The sequence below is a fragment of the Chiloscyllium punctatum genome, chromosome 5 (assembly GCF_047496795.1).
Source record: "Chiloscyllium punctatum isolate Juve2018m chromosome 5, sChiPun1.3, whole genome shotgun sequence".
Lineage (NCBI taxonomy): Eukaryota > Metazoa > Chordata > Chondrichthyes > Orectolobiformes > Hemiscylliidae > Chiloscyllium > Chiloscyllium punctatum.
Window position 1 is genome coordinate 143,719,660 of NC_092743.1, and position 19,134 is coordinate 143,738,793.

The 19,134-nt window shown below is 42.1% G+C and overlaps 1 protein-coding gene across 1 annotated transcript in view; it reads right to left on the reverse strand.

Moving 5' to 3' along the window:
• The window catches only part of rab2a (RAB2A, member RAS oncogene family), a 77,619-nt gene that overhangs the window by 29,790 nt on the left and 28,695 nt on the right, over window positions 1-19,134 (reverse strand). Inside the window, exons 4-6 of the mRNA XM_072571579.1 lie at window positions 12,085-12,167; window positions 6,517-6,609; window positions 5,281-5,392 (exon numbers count right to left, since the gene is read on the reverse strand). Of these exons, the coding sequence (XP_072427680.1) occupies window positions 5,281-5,392; window positions 6,517-6,609; window positions 12,085-12,167 (288 nt within the window). The remainder of the gene's footprint in view (window positions 1-5,280; window positions 5,393-6,516; window positions 6,610-12,084; window positions 12,168-19,134) is intronic.

Below are 19,134 nucleotides of genomic sequence, written 5' to 3' on the forward strand. Positions count from 1 at the left end.
ATAGAGCTGAGAAATACTAAGGGTAAAAAGACCCTCTTGGGAGTTATCTACAGGCCCCAAACAGTAGTCTGGATGTCAGATTTAAGTTAAATCACGAGCTGAAATTGGCCTGTCACAAAGATGTTACTACAGTTGTTATGGGGGATTTCAACGTGCAGGTAGACTGGGAGAATCAGGATGGTATTGGACCTCAAGAAAGAGACTTTGTGGAGTGCCTCAGAGATAGATTCTTAGAACAGCTGGTGCTGGAGCCGACCAGGGAGAAGGCAATTCTGGATCTGGTATTGTGCAATGAACCTGAATTGGTCAGGGACCTCGAAGTGAAGCAGCCAATGGGAAGTAGTGACCATAATACAATAAGCTTCAATTTGCAATTTGAGAAGGGAGAGGGTACAATCAGAAGTGACAATATTTCTGTTGAATAAAGGGAACTATGGAGCTATGATGGAGGAGCTGGCCAAAGTTCAATGCTGCAATACCTTAGCAGGGATGACAGCGGAGGAACAATGGTGGATATTTCTGTGTATAATGCAGAAGTTGCAGGATCAGTTCATTCCAAAAAGGAAGAAAGATCCCAGGAGGAAGCATGGGTGGCCTTGGCTGATGAGAGAAGTTAAGAAACATAAAAAAGTTGAGAAAAAGTATAACATAGCAAAGATAAGTGGGAAAACAGAGGACTGGGAAGCTTTTAAAGAACAGAGGATTACTAGGAAGGAAATACACAAAAAATGAGTTACGAAGGTAAACTGGCCAATAATATAAAGGAGGATAGTAAAAGCTTTTTTAGGTATGTAAAAGGCAAAAAAAATGGTTAAGACTAAAATTGGACCCTTGAAGACAGAAACAGGGGAGAACAAAGAAATGGCAGAAGAATTGAATTGGTACTTCAGATCTGTGTTCACTGGGGAAGACACAAGCAATCTCCCCGAGGTAACAATGGCTGAAGGACCTGAACTGAAGGGAATTTATATTTGCCAGGAATTGATGTTAGAGAGACTGTTAGGTCTGAAGGTGGATAAGTCCCCAGGGCTTGATGGTCTACACCCCAGGGTACTGAAGGAGGCGGCTAGAGAAATCGTGGATGCGTTGGTGATTATTTTCCAGAGTTCGATAGATTCGGGATCAGTTCCCGCAGATTGGAGGGTGGCTAATATTGTACCACTTTTTAAGAAAGATGGGAGAGAGAAAACAGGAAATTATAGACCAGTTAGTCTGACCTCACTGGTGGGAAAGATGCTGGAGTCTATTATAAAGGATGAAATTACAACACATCTGGATAGTAGTAACAGGATAGGTCAGAGTCAGCATGGATTTATGAAGGGGAAATCATGCTTGACTAACCTTCTGGAATTTTGAAGATGGACGAGGGAGATCCAGTAGATGTAGTGTATCTGGGCTTTCAGAAAGCTTTTGATAAAGTCCCACATAGGACGTTAGTGAGCAAAATTATGGCGCAGGGTATTGGGGGAAAAGTACTAACTTGGATTGAAAGTTGGTTGGCTGATAGGAAACAAAGTAGTGATAAACAACTCCATTTCGGAATGGCAGGCAGTGACCAGCGGGGTACCGCAGGGATCAGTGCTGGGACAGCAGCTTTTTATAATATATGTTAATGATATAGAAGATGGTATTAGTAATAACATTAGCAAATTTGCTGATGACACTAAGCTGGGTGGCAGGGTGAAATGTGAGGAGGATGTTAGGAGATTACAGGGTGATCTGGACAAGTTAGGCAAGTGGTCAGATGCATGGCAGATGCTTAATGTGGATAAATATATGGTTATGCACTTGGGTGGCAAGAACAGGAAGGCAGATTACTACCTAAATGGAATCAATTTAGGTAAAGGGGCAGTACAGAGAGATCTGGGTGTTCTTGTACACCAGTCAATGAAGGTAAGCATGCAGGTACAGCAGGTAGTTCATACCAAGAGGGATTGAGTATAGAAGCAAAGAGGTTCTTCTGCAGCTGTACAGGGCCCTGGTGAGACCACACCTGGAGTACCGAGTGCAGATCTGGTAATCTCACTACACGAAGAATGTGATAGCCCTGGAAGAGGTACAGGAGGTGGTTCACCAGGATGTTGTCTGGAATGGAGCAATCGAGCGATAAGGAGACACTGGACAGGCTGGTTTCCTTTAGAGTAGAGAAAACTGAGAGGGTGACAAGATAGAGGCACAAGATTGAGGGATATAGACAGGGTGAAGAGAGACCAGCTGTTCCCCTTTGTTGAGAGGTCAATCATGAGAGGGCATAGAACAAACAGCAGTGAAAATAACAGCACAGGAACAGGCTCTTCAGCCTTCTACACCTGCACCAAACCAGATCCTCAGTCTTAACCTGTCGCCTATTTCTAAGGAACTGTATCCCTCTGCTCCCTGCCCATCTAAATTGTATGTAGACAGATACATAAATGATGCATAGTTTTGCGGTAAGGGGCAGGCGATTCAGAGGGGATATGGGGAAAGAGCTGTTTCCCCTCAGCAGGAGATGGGAATTTGGAATGCACGACAGGCCAGAAAATTTACAATTGTAAAAAAACAAACTGGATTAGCACTTGAAGTATCAACATTCAATGATATGGGAGAAGAGCAGGAAATTGGGATTAGTACACTTTTAGTGGTAGTTATTGTTGCTGCAGATGTGATGGGCAAAATGGCCTTTTCTGTGCTGTATGACTCCTCTATGACTACAAATCTTACACAGTGCTCAGATGGTACACTTCTGGGGCAATAACTCAGCACTTCATAGCCTTGAATCAGCAGAGCTCAAGATTTAATGGATATTTACACAAACCTTTATATATGTTCAGAATTCTTGTGAACACTCGGATGAATTAAACTGCCAAAAGCATGATTGGGTTGAACAGATTTCACTAGTCTACTTATTTCTCTCCGCAGGTGCTGCCAGGCCTGAGCTTTTCCAGCAATTTCTGTTTGTCACTTACCTGCTTGTTAGTGTAAGTGCCACTACATAAATGTCAGAAAGGATCACATACAATCACATTTAAATCTTCAACCCTTCCCTTGTTTCCAATTTAAGAATCTAAATTTTAGATTTGCACTCATGCTGAAATAGTGACAAATTAATAAAAATGCTAGATCCTCCTATCTAATTATTGGATATATCAATCCTTTTCAGAGAGTTTTTAAAATAATTGAGACAAATATTATTGTTCAGCCAACTTGTGTTATCAGGGTCACTACCACCAAGTGTAAGGAGGCAGTCCCATTTTGTAGAATATTTTTATTTCTGAATTTTCAATCAATTTTCCTTGGGTTGCCTCCAAAATAATGAAAGAATTAAGGGGGGGGGGCCAGGCTCTGCTGTAAATTCTCAACACTTGACTTCACTGATCCTTCAACTACCTGTCACTGAAATCTTGAAGATTTATTTCAATATTTCCAATTTTTTATATCTCCAATTCTTTTCTGACCTCTCAACTTGCCATTCTTTGCTTTATAATTAGTAAATCAGTGCCTCATTCTTGTTTTAGCTCTCAAACAAACACTGGCCACACATCCTTTTGTAACATTACAAGCTAACTTGCTATTTAGTGGAATACCTAACTTAGAGTTCGTTACAATTTGTGTACTGACGGCACGGTGGCACAGTGGTTAACACTGCTGCCTCACAGCACCAGAGATCCGGGTTCAATTCCCGCCTCAGGCGACTAACTGTGTGGAGTTTGCACGTTCTCCCCGTGTCTGCGTGGGTTTCCTCCGGGAGCTCCGGTTTCCTCCCACAGTCCAAAGATGTGCAGGTCAGGTGAATTGGCCATGCTAAATTACCCGTAGTGTTAGGTAGGGGTATGGGTGGGTTGCGCTTTGGCGGGGCGGGGTGAACTTGTTGGGCCGAAGGGCCTGTTTCCACACTAAGTAATCTAATCTAATCTGACAGTTCTGCTTAAGAGGATATAACTAGAGGGTAGGTGGAAAATCATATATATGGCTCAGATGTTGCCTCTTAATTGCTTCCTAAGTCTAATTGCTATTCTGGTATGAAGCAACAAAATTTATTTTTCTTTTCTCAGTGTAAAGTTTTAACCTTTGTACCATAATGCCATTGCACTTTAAATTTAATCCCATACCAAGTAATGGGTGTTCATTGCAGTACCCTTAATCTGCCCCAACATTTTCTATGAGGTTTACACCTTTCCCTGTGGTCAGTTAGCTCAGTTGGTTGGATGGCTGGCTTGTGGTGCCAAATGCCTGGGTTCAATTCCCACACTGACCGAAGTTACCATGAAGGACTCTATTTCTCAATCGCTTGCCCTGCCTGAAGCATGGTGGCTTTCAGGTTAAACCACCAGATGTCTCTCTATAATGTGTGCGCAGTCTTATGGCTCTCTAGGACGATAGCAACTTTCCACCTTGCCCCACAGAATGAAGTCTGAACAGCTGTCATTGCAGAAACATAAATGCCTCAACAGAAGACAGATGGTATTAAGAAATTTGATATCTGTATTCCCCAATACATGCATTTTAATTATCAATATTTACATACCTGAATGAGAGAAATTTAACACATTCTGAAACAGCATATTTATTGCACATCCCTTCATATGCACCCCTCTTCCCAGTGTTAAGATCAAATTGCATTGGAAAAATAATTGATATACTGTACTGGACATGAGCTAAAATCACAACCTCACTGCTGGCACAGGTAAGGGCATAAGGATACAAAGTAAAGCAATCCATACTCGAAAGGCCAGAGAAGTCTTGATATTTTCAAACTCAAAACCTTGCACTGTGTTGTATTCAGTTTTCCACAACAATTTGAATTATTTTCTTCTTTGTAAACATTGGCAATGATAACAGCCTAGCAGCCACTGATAATACATAATGTTCATCATACATTGCAATTAATCTGACATTCAATACAAGAGTAATTATAGTTGACTGAAGACTTTGCAGACATTATGGATGTATTCTTCGTCTGACCTTCAAAGTTAGTGGATGAATAATGTTCAAAATTTTTCATAAAAATGAAAAGTCAACTCAAGTTGACTAGATGAGCACTTTTGCATTAGCTTACTCTTCATCCAAAAGTGCCCTTCCTAGGGTAAGAGGATTGAAACTAAGTATTTTGATGATTAAACAGTTCAAACCAAAAATCACATGAAAACCAAGCCACTGGATAAGGTCCTTTCTCCAAGAGAGCAGTTAAAAGAAACCAGCCCATAAGTTAAATGGGCTCTGAGAGCACATTAAAAAACAATACTTCAGTGGACTAGAGATGACTGCCAAAATGAACTATGTAAAATTCCAAAATCATATTACCTCTTCAACATTAGAAGCAGTCTTTGCAGAAGTCTCCATAAAAATGAGGCCATGCTCCCTTGCAAAAGCTTCCCCTTCATCTTTCTTCACTTCACGTCTTGATTCTAAGTCACTGTAAGAAAGAGTGTTCATCAACATTTAAAACCTTAAGTGTTCATTTTTCTTCATTTACTTCTCCTGAAGAAGCCATTTGCACATTCAGCCTAGATTAAAAAAACATTTGATGCCATTATTCCAAACATTTCACAAAACACTTGTACTTGAATACAAATCCATTAGAAAATGAGTTTGATGATTTATTAACTCCTTTATCTCAGACCAACAACTGCATACTATCACCTCTTCCAAGATCATACAGTAACAACCAAAGTTGAGGTCAGAACAATCTCCGGAAATATCGAATGATTCAAAGGATGGTAACCATTCTTTAAATTAAACAAAAATTGCAAAATTCAAGGAGTCACTAAACTGAGAAAACTTTACCTCCCTCAAATGTAATGTAGATCAAAAGATGGGAAATTGTTGCATTTTCATGATATCCTTCCAATTATCAATTTGGACGAGCTCATACTGCAGTTAGTATATTTTGCCAAGTTGTTTTGTAAAGAGTTCCAAGATATCTTTACATTGTCAATTTCTCGTCACATTCTTAATTTCCACAATCAAAATTAGTTTCATTTTGTTGTAATTCTCTTCCACAACTACCAAACTCAAGGATACATTTGCAAAGCTATTGTGCAATCATCAAAAAGGCAATAAGAACAGCACTAGAACTGAATTATTTTTAAAGACAAAAACAAAACTTGCTAGAAAAGCTCAGTATCTGTGGAGAGAAATCAGAGTTAATGTTCTGTGTGGAGTGACCCTTGCTCAGAACTAGGTGATCCAAGGACTGAAACGTTAACTCCAATTTCTCTCCAGACGCTGCCAGACCCACTGACATTTTTCAGCCGTTTCTCTTTTTGTTTCTGACTTACAGCATCCGCAGTTCCCTCAGGTTTTTACTATTATTAAAAAAAAGTTCACAGCCACAGAATACAGTATGGAGGTAAATTCCATTCAAAACAGAATTGGATAGGAAACCTGAATGGAAAAAAACTAACTCGAGGGAAAGACATAACAGGCCTAAACAGTCTACAGTACTGAAAACATTTGAGGATATTACCCTCATTCTAAGCTTGTCATCATAGACCCATAGTCAAAAACAGTGTCAACTTTTGCTAGCTAAAATGTTACCTCTTATTTCCAATGAGCATAATGACCATGTTGGAGTTGGAATGCTGGCGAGCATCTTCTAACCAAGTTGTCAAATGATTGAAAGTATCCCGTCTGTGAAAAAAATAGGGAAAACAAGTTTTCAGCCTCTTTGTTAATTAGTATGCTTTCACATTTAGCATTAACTAAGCCAACTTGCAAATTCATAACTCTTATCCACCTTTTTCTGAGCTCCCTTTCAGACACTTTGATGCCAAGCTACAATCCTATTTCTCCAACCATTTGTTTGGATTGCTTCACTGGCTTTCATCCCAACCACAACTGACAACCTACTTGGTCAAAGACAGTGGACACCATTCCTCCTTGGTTATTCTACTATAACCTTAATCATTGCCCATTTCCTCCCTTTTGTGTTCCACTCCACACCTCAATATATTGTGGTTCTACAATTATCTACTCCAAAGATAAGACTTCTCCCACAAAATCAGAATGGTCATCTTTAAGATATCGTAAGGTTCAATCTTCAGCCCCATCTATGGTGCCTACAGATGTCACATGATCAGTGGAAAGCTGGTCATAAGCATAAGGTTAGCTTCTACATTTTGCACCCAAACATACCCTTCTGCCACCATCTTCAATTCCAGACATGCCACATGTCTGGTTACCTTGTTATCAGCAGGTAAGTCAACAAGGACCAAATGTGCCCAGTTTACCTCCCACCAGAAATTAACTCAATGAATGGCTGTCTGGAGAAGTTCAACCTAACAAGTCTGCATCGTAAAATTAACTTTAGATAAGACATTCCACCACCATATTACCCAGCTGCATCGGTATATCACAGTGCCCTATTTCTAGGCTTAAAAACCTCGGTTGCTTCCTACATCTCTAGTTGAAAACTCCAACACTTACAACTCGCAACTGACAAATTAATCTAACTTTATTGGTGTCCCACACTATCCCATCCTCAACCATGGTGGCTCAGCGATTAGCCCTGCTACTTCATAGCAGCAGGGACCCGGGTTAGATTCCAGCCTCAGGCAACAGTCTTTGCGGAGTTTGCATGTTCTCCCCGTGTCTGCGTGGGTTTCCTTACGCCTATAAATTGCCCAGTGTTCAGGGATGTGTAGTCAGGGGTGAAAGTAATAGGGGAATGGAAATGGATCTGGGTGGATACTCTATGGAGGATCGGTGTGGACTTTTTGGGCTCAAGAGCCTGTTTCCACATTGTGGGGATTAGATTAGATTAGATTCCCTACAGTATGGAAACAAGCCTGTCAAAGTCCACACTGACTCTCCATAGAGAAACCCACCCAGATAAAATTTCCCTACCCTATATTTATCCCTAACTATTGCACCTAACACAATGGGCAACTGAGCATGGCCAGTTCACCTGACCTGCACATCTTTGGACTGTGGGAGGAAACCCACACAGACACGGGGAGAATGTGCAAACTCCACACAGACAGACAGTCACCCAAGGTGGGAATCTAATCCCGGTCCCTGGTGCTGAGGGGCAGCAGTGCTAACCGAGCCACCGTGCCGCCTCTAACTTCATCCACTGGTTCCCCACTCAGATACACTGGTCCACTATTAAAAGCCACTCTTCCAACATTATAAGCAACTGAGCCACTGACTGGTGAACTGAATATTTTTTCCCTACAACCTGCACACTACTGCCCCAACCAATTACTGGGCAATTTTCAGTCATAGTCATCTGCCTCTCTTCCAAAAGTATCTTCAAAGCCCACTTTGCTCAATATATCTTTGGATACCTGTTTTCCCAGGTCCTTCAGACAAGCCTAACATTCTTGTATCATACTATTATGCAAGAATAATTGCCGCACCATACGGCATAGCATAAAGGAAATTAAGCCCCGCTATTCCTGCAGTCAGCACAGATGTTAAAGACTTGGTTTTAAAACAGTAAACTCCCCAGATTAGACCCAGGTTCTTTTTAAAAAAAACATTATTCATCACAGGAAGGGAGCATCTTTGGCTAGGCCAGGATTTACTGCCAATCCCAGGAGGCAGTCAAGAGTCAACTACATTGCTTTGGATCTGGAGTCACATGGAGGCCAGATCAGGTAAAGATGGCAGTTTCCTTCCCCAAGAGTGAACCAGATGGCTTTTCCTATGATTACCAATAGATTTGTGGTCACCATTCAACTCTCAATTCCAGATTTTTTAAATCAAATTCAAATTCCACCATTTGCCATGGCAGGAATTGAATCTGGGTACCCAGAAGAACCTTACGTGGATCTCTGGATTAACAGTCCAATGATAATACCACTAAGCCACTCCCCTAGAGAGAACTAACTTTATTTATAATAAGTTGTAAATTCTAACAGGTAAACAATTATGAACTTTTGACATAACTAGTTAAAACTAACTCCTTTATAAAACTCCCCCACACAGGCAAAAGTGTTATGGGGTGGAGAGAATCACTGGGAAGTCAGTTCAATGGCGATTGTCCAGAGTTTGTGGAGATGACCCTTTGACTTTCAGGACATCTTCCTTTTCCAGATAATTTTGCTTGCAGTAGGCACACAGTAGCTGTTTGATATTCATAAATGTCCGACTTATTGATTAAAAGCCACAGCTTACAGCAACTGATTGGGGAAAAACAAACTGGCTTCCTTTGGACTTGAGCTAATTTTTGCTAGAGAAAAAAAATAGTACTCCTGATGGTTGGAGTTCTGGTGGTTTTTGGCCAAATATTCATACCCAGAAACTGTGCAGCTATTTGGGAGCCAATCTCCATTGTTAGCGGGCAGAAAACCTGTCAGTCAACAGCTTATGGAATGGTGACCAGTTGGCAGCTACTTGTCTCCGGCCAAACTCACCTTGGGCACACCCCCCCAATTACAGCCCTTTTGCAGACTTTCCTACATTGCTTGGGCAAACAGTACAAAACATCACTTACAATGAATGTCAGGTAACTTGCTTTTTAAAAGCATAGCAATCCTCTTCACAATCTTTGGTTTTTAAAACAGTCCTTTTTCCATTTCAGTCCACAATAAAAAAAATAAAAAAGGTACAATCATTACATACTGTATCTTCCTTGCCTCATCTCTCTGCTCCTACATCCCCTGCCAGCACAATGAAAAAACGAAACACAAAAAAACTTCCAATCCAAACAAAACCCCAGGTCCAACGAACCAGCTAAAACATTGACAATCTCTGGGGTCAGCAGTACGTTATCACCAGTACCGAGTCACCTCATTCAACTCCCATGGTTTGGTTGAGATTCACAGAGCTGGTCCTTTTTTGCCTACATTTTTACACCCATGAAATTTAATGGAGATTTGTAAAATTATACACGTGTTATTAAGTTTGCCATTGTTTATTGAAGCTTGGTGAGTTTCTTTGACCACTATTTAAGATAAAAGTCACACAAATTAACCAGCTTGGTAATTAAATTTATAATACATAGTTCATGGAAAGGGGAGGCTCAATTTTCAGTGCACATCTCCCATGTCAGGTGACAGTAACTTTCTTTAAAGTCAGGGCAGCATTTCACTAAGTATAGCATCAAAGCACCTACAGCCAATGGGAATTGGCAGGGAGGCTCTCTGCTGGTTTAAGGTATACCTATCAAAGGATGATGTTGCAATTGGTGGAAGTCAAAAATCTCAATAGGAGTTCTTTAGAGTAGTCTTTTAAGACCAATCATCTTCAGCTAGTTCATCAATAACCCCCACCATCACAGGATCAGACGTGGGGTTATTTGCTAACGACCGCATTAAATACAGCACCATTCACAACGCATAGATATGGATGCATATGCAGCAAGACCCAAACAATGTCCATGCTGAAACAGACAGTGACCATCTCCAACAAGAGACAGTCTATCGCCACAGCTAAATCCTAAGGTTATCACTGACTAGAAACTGAATAGTCATACTAAGACTGAGATTACAAAAACAGAATAGACACTAGGAATCGTGCAGCTGATTAACTCACTTTCCAACTCCCCAAAGCCTATTCACCATTTACAAGGTAGAAGTCAGAAGTGTGATCGAATACTCCCACTTTCCTAGATGGGTGCAGCTCCAACAACTCTCCAGAAGCTTGACACCATCCAAGACAAAGCAGCTCTCTTTGGTACCCAACCCATCAGTATGAATATTCACTCAATAGCATGGAAACTTACTATGGTTCCTTCAATGGCTATAACTGTGACCTCTCCAACCTGGAAGGGCAGAGCAGATGGAGTATGGCAATACCACTATATGCAAGCTCTCCTCCAAGAGGCACACCATTCTGACTTGGAAAGGAACTTGCATATGGTTCTTTCACCGTTAGTGTCAAAATTCTGGAACTTCTTTCCTAACAGCACTCAATGTCCCAGACCTAAGGGACTAGTGATTCAAAACAGGCAATTAGGCAATCAATACCAGGCCAGCCCTAGACTTCCACATTTCCTTTAAATGAATATTAAAAAAAAACTGATGAATTTACAGATGAGTTCACACAAGAGCTTCACCTAGGAATCAGATCAGGAAGACTAAACAAAAAATTCAGTCCTCACTGAAACAGCTTTACAAAAGTACCTTTATCCACAAAAGGAGTTGCATGTCATGTCAACTATTAAAATAGTTACCTACAGTAACTGGAACACTGGAAATATCAGTGAGAAATTTTCCTGAAAAACTTGCATGTATTTCTTCGTACAAAGTGGGGCTTAAAACGCAGGTCAAAGTCAGAGTTAGCAAAAGCAAAATAAAAGCTGTCCGAGAGCACACCTAAAATCTGATGCTTCATCATGAACTGCTACAATTGATGAAAATTATGCAACACATGCCCTCTTCTGCTGGTACCCCATACTGCCTCCAGCACTGCCACATATGGCAAGCTGGGCAATATTTAAAATCATTTTGGAATGCACTGGGCGGGTAGCTGAGGCATAAACCCTCTCTGTTTGAGAAGGTATTTGGATGAACACATGAAGTGCCCTAACATTCAAAATTATGGGCCAAATGCTGGAAAGTGGGGCTAGTATAGATTTAAAACAAAGAAACCCTGCTTTCTTCCCAATAGATGCTGCTAGACCTGCTGAATTGCTTCAACAATTTCTGTTTTTGTTTTCGATCTCCAGTCTCCACAGATTGTTGTTTTATTCTAGTTTATACCAGCAAGGTAGTGTGTGTAAGAGCTTAAGCAAGTCCCAAATACAATGATCTTTCTGAATAATGGGAACTTAAAATGGTATTGTCATGCATTAACAGTGAAATGACTGAAATAACACTGAAGTGAAATGCTCTAGCTGACATCACTAACACCAATTTCACCACATTCAAGTGGCTCACTATTTGAAGCATTTGTTCAACCAACAAATAGGTTGGTTAGGAAACGATTTAGATAGAGTTACCAAAATTATTGTAATTACACTAAAAATGCAGAATAGTTTTACTTCAGTAAAGTTAAGTTACTTTGATTTCACTGAATATTTAACTACACTGTACAGTATACTGATACTTAGCTAGAACCCATTTTGTTTATGGGATGCAGGCTTTTTAAGAGTGACTAATTTTTTCAAAAAAGCAAGTTTAAAGCCGCCATTGAAAACCAACTGCAGTTATAAGTTACCTTGTAATGTCGTAAACTAGCAAGGCACCAGCAGCTCCTCTGTAGTAAGATCTTGTGATGGAACGGAAAGACTCTTGCCCAGCCTGTTGAAACAAACAAAACACCCACTCTTGTTACATATCCAAGGAACATATGATCAATAGATTACAAAGCATGCACTTGTTCACAGGTGAATTTATTAAGTGCAAAGTTCACAACACATTAATCCTTTTTGACCCTCTGACAACATTTAATTTACCTAGTTGATTTTAACATTTAGTTGTTGCTTAGACAAAATGCATCGCGCAGCTTAAAGCTCGGAACTGGCAATATGCTTTTTCAAGCACTTGCACATTAAAAAGGGGGAGAAAACGATGGGTGGACAAGCAGACAAAATGGAACGAAAGCAGCAGGGAGGCCAAACAGGCATGGGAAGAGTACTTATAGCAGTTACTATCTGGGAACCAAAACCTTTACAGTAGCAAAAACCATCAACCAGTCCTAAAAAAGCAAATGCAGAGAGTTTATAGAATGATGCAGAAACCATGATTATGCTACTTCAATTATCCTAAGATAAATTAGAAAGAAGAGGATAAAGTGTGGAAGAGATTCTGTAGCATAGTCAGGATAAATGCTGATTACAGAAAAACTTTCAAATTCAAGGAGCAGCAATGTCATTCTGCTGCAACCGAGTCAGCCCTTGGTTAAAACAAAACATCTACAGATGCTGGAGACTAGACATCTGCCTCAGCTGGAAACACAAAAATACTGCAAAGGAGCAGCACAGTGTCTCTGTGCTGCCTCAAAACGTCAGGGATCCTGGTTCAATGCCACCCTCTGGCGACTATCTGTGTGGCGTTTGCACATTCTCCCCGTGTCTACGTGGGTTTCCTCCAGGTGCTCAGATTTCCTCCTACAGTCCAAAGATGTGGGGGTTATGTAGATTGGCCATGCAAAGTTATCCAGTTTCCAGAGATGTGCAGGGTAGGTGGATTAGCCATGGGAAAACGCAGGCTTACAGTAGGGAGGGTTGGTTCTGGTCAGAATGCTCTTGGAGAGTTCATGTGAACACGATACACCAAATAGCGTGCTTCCACACGGTAGTGATTCTATACTTTAGGAAGTGGTTCATAGTCAGGCTACACTCCCACATGGGGAATGACAGGGCAAACCAAAATTAGAGCTAGCGAGATAAAAGGAGGGGAGAGAAGGCAGCATGTATTCAAGAGATAATACACGCGAGAACAAGGTAGAAGACAAATAGGAGATTTTTAAAGGGAACAAGACAAACAGAAATTAAGAAAACATACAAACATACGAAATGAGAAGTACAGGCAGACCAACGAAGCTGTTGATAAATCATAACTGATCGGACGGAGGCTTCAGATTCTGGTCTAGACTCCTGTCCACACACATACCATTTGGACCCTCATGTCATTCTGACCCTCTGACAGATTTACCTGTACTTCCACACATGCCATCTACTGTGTCCATTGCTGTGTGTGGTCTCCTCTACATTGAGGAGGCAGGACACCAACTTGCAGCACATTTCAGAGAACATCTCTGGGACACTCACTACACCACACTACCCTGCGGCCAAACACTTCAACTCCCACTCCACCAAGGACATGCAAGCCCTGGGCCTTCTCAATCGCCAAATTCTAGCCACCTGATGCCTAGATGAACACCACCTTATCTTCCACCTCAGGACCCTTCAATCACATGGGATCAATGTTGATTTCACCAGTTTCCTCATTCTCCCAGGAGCAGGAAAACCAACGTTTCAGGCAAAAGCCTTTCATCAGGAATACAGGCAGAGTGCCTGAAGGGTCGAGAGATAAATGAGAGGAGGGTGGGGAGAAAGTAGCATAGAGTACAATAGGTGAATGGGGGTGGGGATGGGAATGGAGGTGATAGGTCAGAGAGGAGGGTGGAGTGGATTAATGGAAAGGAAGATAGGCAGGATGGTACTGAGGGATAGGTCATGGGGATGGTACTGAGCTGGAAGTTTGGAACTGGGGCGAGGGGAAATGAGGAAACTGGTGAAGTCCACATTGATGCCCTGGGGTTGAAGTGTTCCGAGACGGAAGATGAGGCGTTCTTCCTCCAGGCGTCAGGTAGTGAGGGAGCGGTGGTGAAGGAGGACATTTCCTCCGTGACTACCTGGTCAGGTTCACGCCCCCCAACCCACCCTCCCATCCACGCACCTTCCCCTGCCACCTCAGGAATTGCAAAACCTGTGCTCACACCTCCATCCAAGGCTCTAAAGGAGCCTTCCACATCCAAAGTTTTACCTGCACATGCACCAATATCATTTATTGTATCGGTTGCTCCAGATGTGGTCGCCTCTACATTGGGGAGACTGGACACCTCCTAGCAGAGCGCTTTAGGGAACATCTCCGGGACACCTGCACCAATCAACCACACTGTGGCCCAATATTTCAACTCCCCCTCCCACTCTGCCGAGGACATGGAGGTCCTGGGCCTCCTTCACCGCTGCTCCGTCCCCACCAGCCACCTGGAGGAAGAACGCCTCATCTTCCGCCTCAGAACACTTCAACCCCAGGGCATCAATGTGGACTTCACTGGTTTCCTCATTTCCCCTCCCCCCCACCTCAGCCCAGCTCCAAACTTCCAGCTCAGCACCATCCCCACGACTGGTCCTACCTGCCTATCTTCTTTTCCACCCTCCCCAACCTATCACCTTCTTCCCCTCCCCCATTGTACTCTGTGCTATTTTCTCCCCACCCCTACCCTCCTCTCATTCATCTCTCCACCCTTCAGGCACTGTGCCTGTATTTCTGATGAAGGGCTTTCGCCCAAAATGTCAATTTTCCTGCTCCTTGGATACGGTCTGAACTGCTGTGCTTTTCCAGCACCACTCTAACCCACATTCTCCCGTGTGCACAGGTTTCTGCCAGGTGCTTTGGATTCCTCCCACAGTCCAAAGATATGCAGGCCAGTGGATTGGTCATGCTAAGTTACCCAGGTGGCTCATCCATGGGTAATGTAGGATTGCAGAGATAGGTATGGAGGTAGGTCTGGGTGGAGTTGATGGGCCTAATAGAATCCTTAGCGTGAAAGCATACTATGAAGCACAGACTAGGCTTCACAACACCTATGTGCTGCCTGTAGGAAAAAAAAACCCAAGCTTCTAGTTGCCTGCCATTTGAACACCCCACACTGTTCCCTGACCAACATCTGTCTCAGGCTTGCTGCCGTGTTCCAGCTGAAAGAACAGCACCTTATTTTCTACCTGGGAACCCCGCAGCCTTCTGGACTTAATGTCAAGTTCAACAATTTTAGGGTTTGAGTACCCTTCATTTTATGCCACCCCCCCATACACCAGGCTGGTCACCAGCTGGGCTACCACTTAACCCATTGTCAGCCACTCCGTCCCTGTTAACAGCTATTAATTCCTCCAACTAATATTTAACCACTCCTTTGTCTGTCCAACTGTTTTTCTCTCTTTGGGCTCTACCTCATTTACTCCTCACTCACTGCCCCCCCCCTCTGAATTAAAAAAAAACCCTTTGAGCAAGTTCTGAAGGGTCATTGGACCAAAACCATTAACTGATTTCTTTTCATAGATACTGCCAGACCTGCTGAGCGTTCCCAGTGGTTTCTGTCTTTGTCTCCAATCTTTTTTTTTGCTTTTGAAGACTCTGGTAAAAGCTCCTTGAGAACTACTTTAATACTTTCAGCAGTTATGTTTTTGGATTTCAGATGCTCCTTTTTCCATTCTTACCAGCTCCTAATGACAGTCACATTACTGCCTATATTTGGGTTGATTTTTTTTTAAGAACTGTTAAATAGGAAAACCCTCTTACCAAAGGGATTATATACATACATATTAAATCTTAACAGAATCAATAAAGATGTTTGTTCTATTTCTGGAAATTGTAAATATTCAGTACAAGGTAAATTATTGGAATGAAAATCAAAATTCTAATCAGAATTCTAAAATTATAGCTGAAAAGGAAGGCGGGAGATTTGTAACTGACAAACAGGTTGACGACTTAAGGAATGTTTGTGGAACAGGAGAGTCATGGGAAGGGGCAAACTGGCAGCATGATCAATAAGTGCACTAAATCAAAAACTGAAGTTTTGCTATGCAGAGAATGCCCGACGTTTACCAAGCATACTAAAATTAAAGTGTACAATTAGAATATATTTAAATTGGGATAACTGTAATGCAGTCTAGGCAGAAGAGCAAGACACACCTGGAAATAGACAGGCAATTAGGACCATAAGACATTGGAACTGAAGTAGGCCATTCAGTCCATCAATTCTGCTCTGCCATTTATGAGACTCTAGCTGGTCTGCTGATCCCAAATTCCACTTTCTCCATAACCCAAGCACAAACATGATTGGTAGATCAGGTAATTGGTGAAAGCAACATATGGAGCTCCTGTCTTTATAAGGAACAAAAGGATGAAATTATGAAGCACCTTCAAGCGTTCAATTCTGTGCATCATTGCAAGAACAAAAATGAAGGCTTGCAAGGGTGCAGAAAATAATTAAGGATGAAATTCTCTTGAAATCAGTTACATGAACAGGTTAAGGTAAGCAACCACTGTTTTGCCAAAGTGAAGACTGAAAGAAAATTTGGAAGTGGGCAAAATCAAAGAGGTTTAAGTGGAAAGAAAGAAACTGGTCCCACTGAGGGCAGGGTTGACAACATGACAACAGATGAAAAGGGATTGGTTAAAAAGGTGACAAGGAAGGGTTTCTTCAAAGAAAAAAAAAACTTCGCAAGGAATGATGATCTGGACCGCAACACAAACGGTTGGTGAGGTAGATTCAATTGTGGCCGTGAAAAGGGAATTGGATAAGTTGAAGGAAAGTTTAGTGCTACTGAAAGAGCACAGGGTAATAAGGACTTAGTAAATTACCTTTACAATGAGCAAACAGAGGCTCAAATGATGCTGTAACCTTCGTATGATAACACAAAGGGAATTAATGAAGGAGAAACCATTCCACGAGCAGAAGGCTGACCAAGGATAAATATCAAAGACAAATGGCATAAGAACCTCAAAAGAGAACCTCTTCTGTACAGCATGATTTGGAATGCAATGTGAAAGGTGGCGGAAGCAAACTGAACAGGAATTTGCAGATTGGAATTAGCTAGAGTCATCGAGATGTACAGCATGGAAACAGACCCTTCAGTCCAACCTATCTATGCTGACCAGATATCCCCAACCCAATCTAGCCCCACCTGCCAACAACCAGCCCATATCCCTCCAAACCCTTCCTATTCATATACCCATCCAAATGCCTCTTCAATGTTGCAATTGTACCAGCCTCCACCACATCCTCTAGCACCTCATTCCATACACGTATCACCCTCTGCGTGGAAAAAGTTGCCCCTTAGGTCTCTCTGATATCGTTCCCCTCTCACCCTAAACCTACGCCCTCTAGTTCTGGACTCCCCCCAGGGAAAAGACTATTTACCCTATCCATGCCCCTCAATTTTGTAAACCTCTATACAGGTCACTCCTCAGCCTCTGACACTTCAATGAAAAACAGCCTCAGTCTGTTCAGCATCTCCCTATAGCTCAAATCCTCCAACCATGGCAATATCCTTGTGAAACTTGAAAGTGTTCAGAAAAGATTTACAACATCTTTCCGACAGGAAATATTCCAACAGTGGCCTTACTAATGTCCTGTCCAGCCGCGACATGACGTCCCTACCTTGTACTCAATACTCTGACCAATAACAAAGCATATCAAACGCCTTTTCACTATCCCATTTAAGTGCGACTCCACTTTCAAGGAGCTATGAACCTGCACTCCAAGGTCTCTTTGTTCAGCAACACTCCCTAGGACCAACCCATTAAAATGGGTAAGTCGTGCAAAGATTTGCTTTCCCAAAATGCAGCAGCTTGCATTTATCTGAATTAAACTCCATCTGCCACTTCTCAGCCCATCTGGTCCAGATCCTGTTGTAATCTGAGGTAACCTTCTTCACAGTCCACTACACCTCCAATTTTGGTATCATCGGCAAACTTGCTAACTCTACCTCTTATGCTCACATCATTTATATAAATGACAAAACGTAGTGGACCCAGCATCAGTCCCTGTGGCACTCCACTGGTCACAGGCCTCCAGTCTGAAAAACAACCCTCCACCACCACCTTCTACCTTTGAGCCAGTTCTATATCCAAATGGCTAGCTCTCCATGTGTTTCGTGAGATCTAACCTTGCTCACAACTCTCCCATGGGGAACCCTGTCAAACGCCTTACTGAAGTCCATATAGATCACATCTACTGCTCTGCCATCAATCTTCTTTGATACTTCAAAAAAACTCAAAATCAAGTTTGAGAGACATGATTTTCCACGCACAAAGCCATGTTGACTATCCCTAATCAGTCCTTGCCTATCCAAATACATGTACATCCTATCCCTCAGGATTCCCTCCAATAACTTGCCCACCACTGAGGTCAGGCTCACTGATCTACAATTCCCTGGCTTGTCCTTACTATCCTTCTTAAACAGTGGCACCACGTTTGCCAACCTCCAGTCTTCCGGCACCTCACTTGTGACGATCAATGATACAAATATCTCAGCAAGAGACCCAGCAATCACTTCTCTACTTTCCCAGAGTTCTAGGGGTACACCTGATCAGGTCCTGGGGATTTATCCACCTTTATGCATTTCAAGACATCCAGCACTTACTCCTCTGTAATCTGGACATTTTTCAAGATGTCACCATCTATTTTCCGACAGTCTCTCTCTTCCATATCCTTTTCCACTGTCAATACTGATGCAAAATACTCATTTAGTATCTCCCCATTTTCTGCAGCTCCACACAAAGACCACCTTGCTGATCTTTGAGGGGCCCTATTCTCTCTAGTTACTCTGAATTGATTAATCAGAAGGGTCTTTCACAGGAATGAGACAAATGGTTTCTGCTTGCACTACATAACTCAATACATCAAATAAAAGACCCTGTGCATGGAGACAGGGGCAGCCAGCAAATGCAACAATGATTGGAAGATACAACCAGAATTCTAACTGTCCCACCCCATAAAGTGAAACAGACCAGCAGCCCAAGGCAGATCCTCATT